The sequence below is a fragment of the Prinia subflava genome, chromosome 1 (genome assembly GCF_021018805.1).
Source record: "Prinia subflava isolate CZ2003 ecotype Zambia chromosome 1, Cam_Psub_1.2, whole genome shotgun sequence".
NCBI lineage: Eukaryota > Metazoa > Chordata > Aves > Passeriformes > Cisticolidae > Prinia > Prinia subflava.
In genome coordinates this window covers 99,847,919-99,860,803 of record NC_086247.1, presented here as the reverse complement: position 1 = coordinate 99,860,803, position 12,885 = coordinate 99,847,919, and the positions used below count along the sequence as shown (strand labels likewise).

General features: G+C 37.6%; 1 protein-coding gene across 2 annotated transcripts in view; it reads right to left on the bottom strand.

The window, feature by feature from the left end:
• Nucleotides 1–3,447: 3,447 nt before the first annotated feature.
• Nucleotides 3,448–12,885, bottom strand: part of POU6F2 (POU class 6 homeobox 2) — a 323,217-nt gene continuing 313,779 nt past the window's right edge. Inside the window, exons 9-10 of one of the 2 annotated variants that reach the window (XM_063405148.1) lie at nucleotides 10,560–10,728; nucleotides 3,448–7,267 (exon numbers count right to left, since the gene is read on the bottom strand). In XM_063405148.1, the coding sequence (XP_063261218.1) occupies nucleotides 6,763–7,267; nucleotides 10,560–10,728 (674 nt within the window). In that variant the 3' untranslated portion in view covers nucleotides 3,448–6,762. The remainder of the gene's footprint in view (nucleotides 7,268–10,559; nucleotides 10,729–12,885) is intronic. The other variant, XM_063405140.1, reaches the window with a different exon arrangement.

Here is a 12,885-nt window from a genome sequence, read left to right as displayed (position 1 = left end):
TTACTTGAGCTGCTTCATGCCCTCCCTGCAGCTACTGTGGTAGATTGTACAAGGCTGTTGCAGGCATTTTAGAGAAACCAGGGCTACTGGGGTCTGAATTGAAAACCACAGTAATGGCTGATGGGCTACCTGGTGACTTTTCTCAGTCCTGAGCACTGTTGTTTGTCCACAGTGTGGCAAAATGCAACAGTAAAGGACTGTGAGTGAGAGAAAAAACAAACCTCCAGGTCTGTAGAGCAGTTGGAGAGAGAAGGGGGAAACAAAAAATCTTTTAAGTCTTTAGTTATCAAAGATTTTCAAGAACTTCATGATCTTGTATGGGACTGATTAACATTAATCTGGATTCTCAGATTAAAAAACAAACTCTTTTGGAACCTTCCCTTTTGATAAGTCTCTTTTGCTTCCTGAGTGCTTGTTTGATTGAAATTTAAGCCAGTAGAAGAGAATCTTTGCTTATCAAAGCTCTGCTAGTAATAAAAGGTTTTTTAACAGGTGTAGATTTGGGCTTTGATCAGTCCTAAAGCACCTACAGAGGGGAAGAGACCTTATAAAAATGTATTCTACAACTTCTGTGTAGTTCTCTGACCTTACTGCCAGCTTTCCTCCCATCACACCTGTCTTCAGGAAGGACAGGACACAGAGAGAGTTCCTTATTTATTAAGAGTATCACAAATCTATTGGATTTTTTGTGTTTCAGGGTTTTTTTGTTTATTTATTTGTTTTCTGGAAGTACAAAAGAGAGACATGGAAAGCAATGTACTTCTAAAACTCCTTGTCATTTATGATGAACTTAAAGAGCTCTGAAGTCTTGTCACAGTCAATTTCTAGAAATTTGATTTTTAAGCAGCCAGTAAGGAGTGTGAAGTCTTAGAGTCAGTATTCAGTAGCTTTAAGGTTGCATCTATTTTGAGATTTCAGCGATCAATAGAAACTTAATTGATTCAATTTGCAAAGTCACCATTGCTTGCAACTTTATAGATCCAGGTTATTTCGATTGTAATGGCTAAGTAGGGTCTATGAGACAGCTAAAATACCTATAGTATGTTGAAGAGAGGAAGTTTTGCATTTTTAAATACACTTGGGGGAAAAAGACTCTAATCAATGTTTGCTTGCTGCTTGATCACAATGGAACGAAAAAATACGAGTTCAGCTTTTAGTAGTTGGTATAAAAGCACAAAGGGTCATTCTCCACAATGTTGTATTGTGTAAGTAGATGAATGACGTGCTTGAAGTGGCTGTAAGACCATGGGATGGAGACAGGATGCCTAGAGGATCTGATGCAATCTTTGCCTTGTTTATGAAGCTTCTATCATTATGTCTGAAAAAAAAAGCTACGTTTTTTGTTCTCTTTCTTGTATACCTCATAAAATAGAGAAAAATTGCATGTAAAAGGGAAATTCTGATCTGGAAAAAAAATCACAATAAATAAATATTCCAAATGCTCTCTGTTTTTCTATGCAAATAAATACTTTGTTTTGATTATTTAACACTTGATATTGGAAAAGTGAAACAATATTATTAAACAAAATTAAAGAAAAAAGTATTTGTAAAAATTTTGTTCCCAAGGCTTAAACACAATATTCTGAGATTGTCAGAGCTTTTATTTCATTGTCAGAGCTTTATTTTATTTTATTTTAAGGCTGTTTTTTTCCAAAAAACCTCTTTATAATACAACTAAATAATTTCTCAAATATGCTGATATTTGAGAATCCTGTATTTTGACAAAACTCAATATGACTCAAGAGAAGTGGCCTGAAAAACAGGCATTTCTGTGACCTCATATCATAATTACAGAAAGAATTGACTAATGAACCCCATAAGCTCTGCAAAAATGCAAGAGAAATAATTTAAATGGCTGACCCAGCCTCTCTAACACACTCCTATCACTTACCAAGGCTTTGTTATGGGACTGTGGATAGAAGCATGAGGGGATACACTGGCCTTCATGTCCATCTGTACTTTGCTCCATTTGGCCTGGGGGACAACACACACTCACCTGGGGGGGGTGGTTTCCAGAGAACTCCTGAGGGAGATCCTCTAGTCTGCAATACCTGTAGAGAAAATAAGATATGGCCAATGCATGCACCCACTCTGGATACAGAAACAGTGTTTAGTTTTGCAGATAAAGTTATACTCCACTGTGCAAAAGGATTTTCTCTCTTTGTTTTTTCAAGCATTTAACTATTTTTGTATTGAACTGATGTGAAATTACATGAGCTTGGATAATGTGAATAATGCATGAGATTTAAGACAAACACATGAAAAGAGCTTATTTTTCATGTCAAACAATTCTTTATTTTTTATGGTACAAATTAAAAGTGACAGATCTGAAGCTGTTAAGAAATACACAAAGTGCAGCTTTACTGACCATACAGATATTGCTCTAGATTAAGTACAGTTTTTGTCAGTTTTTTTATTTTTTCCATGTTAAGCAACCTGTGCAGATAAATCAGCTTTGGTTTCAAAGTCAGAGTAGTAAGGAGCTTTTAAATATCCAGTTTGTTTTCTTGGTCACAAGTCCACCATATCCACTCCTTTTTTATTTATTCATATCTTTTAACAACACAATACAGTTCATTTTGTACTGCCATCTTTCCCTCTGCATGCTCCATGCATGGAAAAACAGATCTCTTTGCAGTGCTTCATAAGTGACCCTGGTGACCACTCTGTAGATTATAGCACATAGGACAAAAAAAAATTAATAGTAATAATAATAATTAATAATAATAATAGTAATAATATCACTTTGTAACAATAAATAAACAAATGTGCCCCACATAGTCTCAAGTTGGAAACAAGCAAACCACGTGACAAAAAGCTCATTACAAAATGTTTTCCAAACAGATTTTACAGTCAAACATTGACATGGAAATCAATTTCATCTCCTATCTTCTTATTTAAATGTTGGTCAATAACTGGGTACAAGTAGAGTGCTGAGGTAAAACACTGATGAACAGTTTTATTTTTGTATTTTTTCTTAAATAGTAACAGTTTAGTATTGCGAGATTGTCAGCAACATTTAGCCATATCTATACAATGTGCATATACCTACATACATTGAGCTTTGGTCCAGCATTGAGAAGACGAGCAAAGGCATTTTACATATTTCTTTTTGGTTATAGCTTGAGTTCTTTGATACGCCTCTACTTGTTCCTTCCTAGCTCCTTTTTGCTTCCTTGTTCTCTCTCTTTTTTATTTTTTTCCTCCTTTTTTTTTTTTTTTTTTTTTTTTTTTGGCTTTTTTTCTTTTTTTCAGTAATAATGTAAAGAAATTGGAACCATTTGAATGCATTCGATTTCTTCAACTGTCCAAAATAGCTTTTTAGTGAAAAACATAAAAAGACAAAATCAGAAGAGTAAGTGAACCCTTACTTCATTATTCAAATAATATTATATATATATATATATATATATTAAAAAATCAATTATCAACAAAGTGGAAAACCATTAAACCTTTACGTATGACTGAAGAGACTTTTGTTTCATTTGCTGGTAGCAATCTATCTTTTAGTCACATGCAAAATTAAAAGGTATTCAAATGTTATCAATACATGACAGTTGTTTACAAATGGGAACCAGAAATGTTGCCAGTAACAAAACAAAACAGAATATTTATGGCCCTCCCAAAGATGTATGACTCACACATAATTTATCTTCCTAAGAATCTGTTCAGGCACCATTTATGCCTCATAGCAAAAATTTGTGTATAAAAAAATTAATATGAGAAGCATTACAACACTTTATAAATCATTTACAAAACATAATACAAAGTTAGAAAACTGTAAAAAAAATCACTGCATATGAATGATTTTAAGACTGTGGGATGAACATTTTTTTTCTTCCATGCTGGCAATTTATGTTTACTTTACATTTTCACTGTCCTAGTTATATCCTTCCAATATGTACTTTGGAACAGAAAAGAACTTATGCAACTGCTGCCAGCATATTTTTAAACATTTAGTATCTTTCATACAGTGTTTAGTTAACTTTTTTTCTTGGGGGATTTTTCTTCACAGAATTTAGAGCAGTCCCTGGGAGAATTGGAAATTTAGTTCTGAGGCAAAGAATGGTAGATGGTTTTGTTCCCAGGCTGTTGATGGTGGGGATGGAGTAGGGGAGGGTATGGCCTTAAGGATGACTGAACATATAATTGTGTGTGTGGCATTAATGACTGGGCAATTAGGAGTGTTCTGGAGACATGGGTAGGATTTCAGGAGTGACTGCTTCCAAATATGATTTGTGCATCCTTGCTTTCCTGTTGGCTTCTGGATGGTGGTCTGACGGTTATGTACATTGAACAGCGGTGACAACTGTAGGGCTGTTTGGTATGGACAACATAGATATTTCTGAGGACTAAGGTATCTGTGGAGAGAGAGGGTAAAAAGAAAACCCAGAGGGGCACATGTTGCTGTGAGACTCTCTAATTTACATGCTCAGCTTAGATCTATTTTGTCCCTCACAATTTGCCTGTGGTTGCTGAGCTGTTTTTCCCCCCAGCAGTTATTTATATATCAGCAGCTGAAAAGTAGTCAATAACAATTGTCACCCTCCTCCTCATAAAAGCAAGACTGAAAACATCCTTAAGCATACCCTGGTGAAGCTTAAAGTCTAAAATGCGTCTGCTGGACATGAGCCATCCTGGAGTACTGGATCCTCGGTGTGCTCCAACACTGACCTTTGAGAGTGCTCACATTTAGAAGCAGCTTCTGGCCCAGATGAAGGTCTCTGAAATCTTAAAGCTCCACCAACCATGCAATAAATACCCTACTTTACAAGGCAAATCCCATTAATAAAATACTGAGGGCCAGATTCAAAGCCTAGTGAAATCAACGAATGCACTAAGTTTTGGATATAGCCTGGAGTTTTTGAAAACTCTTTAGTAAGAGAGGTGTTATTTGAAGACTCCAGCACTTCAGGAACTTCCTTCCACATCCTAGGTAGACCACCAAAAATCCAGCACAACCATTCTGAGGTTAAGGAATGCAATACCAGCAAAATTTAACCATCTCTACAATGAGCTGAACCAATTATCTGACATTATTTTTTGGGAAGACCTGATCAACATGCAGCTTCTACCCTAACAATGGGCTGAATCCCAAAGGCTTGAGCATAACTGAGCAGAGGATGAAGATTGCAGAGGACTTTCACAGGTCAGACCACACCCTATCAAGAACCTGCAATGCCTTTCTCTGCCTCTGAGCCTTGGTATGCTTGTAGATCCAATGACCACAGTATTTTAGCAGATGCTTGTCCAATCAGAAAGGAAGCCACAGAGATAAACTGTTGTTAAAGAAAAATCAGTTCACCTGAATCGTATTGCAGGTGACCCACCTTATATTAACAAGGGACACTCAGTGGTTTTCCCTATGTCCCAATTGCTTAGTCTAGCCAGTGGCCACAGCAGATACCTGCAGAAGCACATCCTCCTACTAAAGAAGCCAACAGGGCAAGCATCAATGTGACATAAAAAAAAGCCAGAAGGAACAGAGCACTACCATCAAAATTGTCCATAGTGATGTAATGATCAAAACATCCTCACCACTTCTCAGTCTGTCCATTTGTTTTCATCAGAACCTCAAGAAATTTCTTTGGCTAGCAGGCTTTGGAGAGAAATTGCTTCAAAAGGAACCATAATATAGATGCAGTACTGTACCAAGTGTGCAGTTTATATTTATACTACAAAATGAGTTTTGGTAACCTCTCCAGGTTCACGGCCAAAGGACAGAGAAATCTCAAGCTACACATTTGACAAAAAGCACAATGTTCAGTGTGGGCTTGACAGTCCATCAGACATAGTCCTACTCCTTCTTTGTCCTCATTGCATTTCAGCATATAAAAGTGTTCAGATTTCACTTTTTAAAATTCTTCAAACCATACTGAGTTTGGAGAGCTTGGGGAAGGGGTGGAGAATGATCTGGAAGGAGGAGGCAGCAAATAGAATCAGGAAAAAAAAACCAGAAAAAGAAATGCAAACCAAGACATACACCCTTAGAGGAGAAATACTAAATCCCACAATTCACAATAAAAAGTGATTATTTTTGGCACCCAAACATTAGGAGATTGCAAAACTGTTAACTAAAATAAAAGAAAATGAGGTGACTACTACGGAATGGCTTTGTACACACCTGCAGGGGGTACAAACAAGGATGAGAGAAATTAATCCTGTATTCCTCTTTGCAAAATACAAATGTAAAAATTCATAACACAATTTTGCACTCATAAAAGAGTAGACTAACAATCTAGTTTGCAATGTCATGTTTCTGACTTTGGTTAATAGTTTTCATAGTGAATAAGCACTTGATACCTGAAAGGCTACAATCACTCCTCCAGGTGGCAGGCTTGTATTCTCTTTTAAACAGATAAAAGTTTTTTCTTTTTTCTTTCTTTTTTTAATATTTTTTTTGTTGTTTGTTTTGTTTTTCCTTAAAATGTGTTCATATTTTCATAATATACAGAAAAAAATTAAGCAGTTATTTGGTTTACTTTAAGTCCATTAAAAAAACTGTCTTTTTCTTTTTTTGGGGAACTAATTCTACCTCACACACTCTAAGTGTTGTGTATTTCTTTTTTAGTTTTGTTTTGTTTTGTTTTTTTTAAATAGGAAAACCCACGGACATTTATAAACTGTTCTGTCCTTCTTGTAGTTTTCTCAGTCTTTTACTTACAAGGGTGATGAATAGGTATTTTCACAGAGTTCAAATGGACACATTTCAGTTGGTGGGGTTTTTTTTTCTGTGTGATTTGGCTTTGTTTTGTTTTGCTTTTAGGAGTTTTCTTCCAGAGAGTCTGTTAAAGGCTCCATAGGAACTGCCGTTGCGGGCTCGTGTTGTTTCAAACGTTTAATTGTGTTCTTCAGTGCTTGCCTCTTATTGCAGAACCAAACTCTAACTACTTCCCGGTCATAGTTCAGTTTCTCTGCAATCTCTGTCATTTCCTGCCCAGAGGGGTGCGTGTTCTTCTCAAAGTGGGCATTCAAGATTTCAAGGGCCTGTGGCGTGAATGAGGTACGCCTCTTGCGCTTTTTGGATGGTTCGCTCCCAATAAACTCGGTAAGGTTCTGCATCCCTGCTCGATGGCGGGCCTCAGCCTCAGCCATCCACCGCTCAAGCACCGGCTTTATCTTCTGGGCACTTTTAGGGGTGATGTCCAGCTTTTCAAACCTGGCAGGATACAAAAGGCCAGGGTTCAGTTTGGCTGTCAGACTGCTAGCTATAGTGTTCTCTTGGGCTTCCTGTGGTAGGAAAAAGTGGCTTCTCAGGATGGTGTGTCTGAGGGAAAATTGAGAAAGAAGAGTCTTACACTGATGCTCTGCCAGGGTGGGACTTCCTGCCTGCCTGACTAATTGACTGGCAGAGGTAATTTACAGTAGATTATGAAAACTGTCAGATAGGTATATCTATACATAGATATAGATATATAGCTAGAGATTTAAGCTAACACAGAATGAGCACTACAACAAAATTCTACTAGTATACTAAATAATACAGGTTAAATAAGAATCACATTTCGATATATCTGATGATCTTCAAAACCCTTGAGACTAAGTCTAATTGCAGGAAATGATATCAAAGGCACTGCTTTTATCATCTTTTTTTTGTGCTTAATCCTTTTGTTATCCCTCCCATACCATGTTATTCAAATACCACAGCTTTAATAATAAAAACCAGTGGCAAATACTAGCCCCTGAATATCAGCCTTTCTTTCCATTTTTCAGCAATTTTCACTGTTTGTAAGTTAATGCTATATCCCTTTTTTGGGTTAGAAAAGATATTCCCATAGCCAAGGTGGTGTTCAGCTGAAACAGCTGGACACTTTGCAATTATCTTGCTGTCCCCACAATGTGCAAAGACAGACTCATGTTTTCCAGATGAAACCCAGCATAACAGTCTACTAATATGCTGTGGCACCAAACTGAGTTTATTGTGGGATTTCTGCAAACTGTACCAGAATGATATCATTTCCTGTAAATGAGGTCTTCTATATATCATTTTGCCATCAGAAGTCTTTTGCCAAACCAGATTTTACAAGTATTATAAAACATCTGGAAAAGCAGCCACACAAAACTTTAATCCTTTCAAAAACAAGCAGAAGAGCAGAGTTCTTTTTTCAAGTCTTATAAGTATTTGTTTCTTTCATTTACTGAGTTTATTGTCTTTTGCTACACATTAAAAAAGTCTTAACCCAAGTCTTTTGGTGCCATCCATTTGTGTTTTCCCACTTTGCTCTGTCCACTCTGTATGTTGTGGTATTTAATGCTGCAGAAAGGCAACAATTACTGGATGTCGCTGCTGTGCTCTCCAGCCCAGGTGGTGCTGAAGCAGCACCACCACCACTAATCACAGAGTGCTCTGGAGATGAGAGGAACTGGATCAATCCCTTTATGCAAAGAAACTTGGTGGCTGGAGCTGACCATTTTTAGTGTCTCCATTCAGCATGTGGAGGCAGCAAAAAATATTCCAGCAAGAAACAAAGCACTTCTCACAAACAAAGAATAAGACAAACAATAATTTCAGATAATAATACTCCAAAGAATTTGTAACTAGTGCCTGACATCTTAATGTGGTATTGACTGCAAGGTGTCATTCCTTGGTGTCCAGTGATATTTCAGGCTGAAAGATATATTTTAGAATGCATTGTCTCAAGTTAAATAAAATGCTGCTATTTGCATGCAGAACATGTCAAGGTGGTATATGGCTCATATGACCTGCATAGGCCACCAGGAGATTCTATTTTTCTTTTCAAGTTGGTTGTTCAAATTTCTTCCCTTATTGCCCCTTCCATTGACCTGGAGTTCATACTGAAACTCCTTGTTGCATCTGAAAAAAAAGTTAAATCTACTATTTCTGAGGAACCCATGCTGCCACTCAAGCAGCTTAAAAAAAATATAGTCATAGCGTGTGATTGCACCCCAAAATGGTGTCCACCTGAGGCAGGAAAAGGAAATGAAAAAAACTGTAACCTTGCAAGTATTTGGGGCAAGCTCTTGCACCCAATCTCATGTTCTGAGCAACTTGTGCCTCCAAGGAGCCCTCTGTAAAAGATCTCACCATCCCCAGAGCTTTCTCTAAGTGTGAAGCAGATGGAAGAAATAAGAAGACAGCAAACTAGGCAAAAGTAAAGGAAACCACAATGCGTCCCTTTAAAGTATAGCATGATAAACAGCAACTTAATACTACAAAAAATTGTCAATTACTAAAATCTCCACCCATTTTAGGCACTCTTTACCAACTGACCACAAAGAAATAAATAAAAAACAAACAAACAACAAACAAACAAACAAAAACAAAAACCAAAAACCCCAAAAACCCACAAAAACAAACAAACAAAAACCAAACCAAAACAAAACAAAATCAAAATTAATCCTCAGCAAGAGAGAGTAATAGCATTCATATCACTGGCATTGTTTGTTAGTGTTGTTACTGCAGGACATGTTTGGTATAACACCATACAAGTCTTGAAACAAATTTCTCAGCAGTAGTATCCTTGTATAGACTGAATAAAGGTTATTTTCTACAGGGAGGTATCTTATAAGAAAAAACAGTAGGGGAGACCATAGAAGTGAGAGGATCCTATGGAGCTTTTTGTATTTAACAACAATCAATGGGTTTTATGGAAAATCATTGAGCAAAATGTGAGCTGCAAGCACACTACCCCATACTGATGTTATTTATAACCTTAGTCTTTAACTGCAGGAAAAGTACACTTCCATTCTATGGGGAATACATTAAAAGTATAAAGAGCAGATAAAAAGACAGAGCATTTCATGGATCACCAAGAACAAAATCCACTTAAATAAGCTTAGAGTTGGTTTCTTGGCTTTCACTGATGGAGAAGGACTATAAGGCATTGCCCAAGAGGAAAAAGCTGTTACCTAAGTGTGTTTGTTAACTCATGCATAAACATGAGATTACTGTAACACACATACATGCATATAAGGTGTTTGCTTCTACTTTAACTCTATCAAGACTGTATTATTAATTCTTATGATTAGGCCAGATTTCTGCTTCTGCTTTGCATGTGTGGGTTTGTCTGGTTTTTTCAGTAAATATTTGAGTGATAAAAGATGAATAGCTGCTGGTTTGCAAGATAGCAGGAAGGCTATTTTTTTCCCTTCTGTGTTGCCTAGGTAAATCATCATTAATATCCTCTATGTGAAGTGCTAACCACAGTAATACAGGTTTTAACTTAGCAGGGATGCAGCCATGAAATATTTGTTCAGTAACCCTATCTGTAGAAAATGGCACAGTATGAAGAGGGTCAGCTGGTGCTTATCCAGCATCAGCAGGATCCCCAACTTATCTACAGAATTAAGTTGCTATGCCAGGAACATTGTTTCTCACTAGTTTAGAAAAGGAGGAAAAAAAAAAGAGATGAAAATCACTCTAAAGATACACAATAAGAACAATTTATATGTTAGATAACAACATTATTGTCTAATTTAAATATCAGGTAAAACAATACACTTTATAAAGTTATGAGACTGAAACACAAGCATGCTTCTCACAATAAGCTGGATCCTTATTAAGGACAAAGAGAGGAGTTTATGATGTAAATTGTTACCTGCAGATGGCAGACTGGCTATAGGCTGGGCCTTCGGTGGCGCTTAGGGCTTGGCCCACTTGAGTCTGTGTCAGGCCCAGGGACAGGCGCCGGATTTTAAAAGCTTTGGCAAATTCTCGTATTTCTTCCAGATTTACCCCATCCACCTCTCCAGTGGCTGTCTGAGGATCTGTTGAGATATTTTAAAATCATGTCAGTTCTTTGCATCACGCATCAGTGGGACCGGCTTACAGCCATTTTGCATTGTGAAGACTTCCAAGTTCAATTTTTTTAATCCTGACTCCTTTCTCTTCTTCCCCAAACAGAAACAGACTTGCCTTGTCAGGTGTGTTCAGATTGCTAAGATGCTGACTGGGCTGCAGTTGTCTGCAGGTGCAAGATTTTTTTTGCTGAACTCCTGACAAAGGCCAGCTCACCTCAGAGGGAAGGTGTGCCTGGGCTCCTCACTGCCATTTATGCCTTGCAAAGTCTTCTCTGCATTGAGGAGTTGTGTTCCCTGTTTTCTCTTTCAATCACATAGTGTTATGGTTGGTGTTAATATATTTATTCCCAGTCTGTGGGGAGGGATATATATATATATATCTGTAAAAATTTCTAACCTGAAATCAAGTCTTTGCACTTTATCTAAAGTTAATGCTGAATAAGGAGATTCACAACTATTTCTTCCCTTTTACAGAATAACCAACCTAAACTGCCACATGAATGTCCAAAATAACCCAGCAAAGGAACAAGCCTAAAAAAATTCTGCCTTTAAAATCTCCTTAATTTAAAAATTGTCTTTTAAAATGCACCCTTCTGAGAAGCAGCCTTTCAAGCTTTTTATTCTGCCTCCCATCAGGTCGATAATCAAGGAGCAGCAACACTGGTTTTGGATGGTAATGCTGCACAGTTTTTTTACTTTTACATTAGCCCCTCAGAAGATAATGCTTATGATGCTGTGAGAATAAATCTGTCCTTTCTCTCTATAGCAGTTTACTGACACAGAAGCCTTTGTCCCCGAAAGGGCACATAATAAAGCATGTCTACCACAGAAAAGCTCCTTTGGAGCTGGATAACTCAGTCAATTTAGGACTTATCAAGGGAAATGACACAACAGCTGGAGAATGGAACTTCCCCCACCCCCCAAAGCTACTGATCCCTGACTAAATGAAAGTGTTTGCCAAGTCAGAGACAGCATGGGACTGGGATGGTAGAAGATTTCAAAGTGTTGTGCAATCCTGCATGTAGTGAAGCCATTCTCCCAGTGAGACATCTTTATTGTTCTTCACCTCATTCCTCAGACTCCAAGGTGATAAGTTTGCAGCACAATAACCCCTGAATGTCTGTAAATGCAAGCAGTTGTCCAAGGACAGTGCTAGACTACGTTTCCATTCTGAACCCTATATGAATGTCTCTTGCTAGTATAGCTCTAGTGAGGGCTTACCAGCATTACAGTAGTAAAGCTTTTATTTTCATGGGTTTATAAGCCTAGTGCAAAATTTTCTTGTGATGGAAACATCCCATGAAAAAATCTTTTTGTCCAATAATAGAGGGAAAAGGGGTTTCTGATATATAAATTTACTCTATTGCTTGAGTGTAAGAAGCACAAACGGCAATAATTTTTTTTTAAAATCTTGTGTATGCAACCAGGGACCACATGAACTATGCATACAAATAAACATGTACATAGGCTGAACCTTGTTTCAATGATACTCCCCAATCAGAACCATCTCTGCTCCTCTCACTGCTGTACACGTGGTCACCTGGACACCCACACCCTCATCCAGTTAGAGCTAGGGTGCATATTTGCTTTAGGAGTAAATGCTGGGACAGTGGCCACTGAGGTTTGTAAACCAATTGCCTTTAGAAGTATGAAATTTTCCTGCTTATGCAATATAGTCTATCTAGCAGATCTGGTAGTTCTGAATTTCAGAGACACAGAAAGGAGCTGCAGACTTATCTGCCCTTAAGATCTCTGTACTAAATATCATAAATTATATTGGCCTCAAAAATTGCCCTGAATAAAGTACACTAAAATGGTGACCTCCTCACCTTCTGTTACTTTAAGGCCTCTGACTAAGGCTGTTTGGAACGTAACAAAGGACAATTCAGGTTTTCCCAGAAAACTTTCAAAGTAGTGAACCATGGCACCTGGCACCCGTAATCCTCCCCAACTCCTGTTAGGAATGAAAAGGGAAGTGATAAAACTCATTGTAAAGAAATTGTAGAGAAATTCTGCCAAGTTCTGCCAGATCTAGAATGATCTGGCACTGTTGCAACAGTGAGCATCATAGAAAGACCATTCCTGCCTGCTGCACTTGGATGAGGGAAATATTAGGCTGAACTC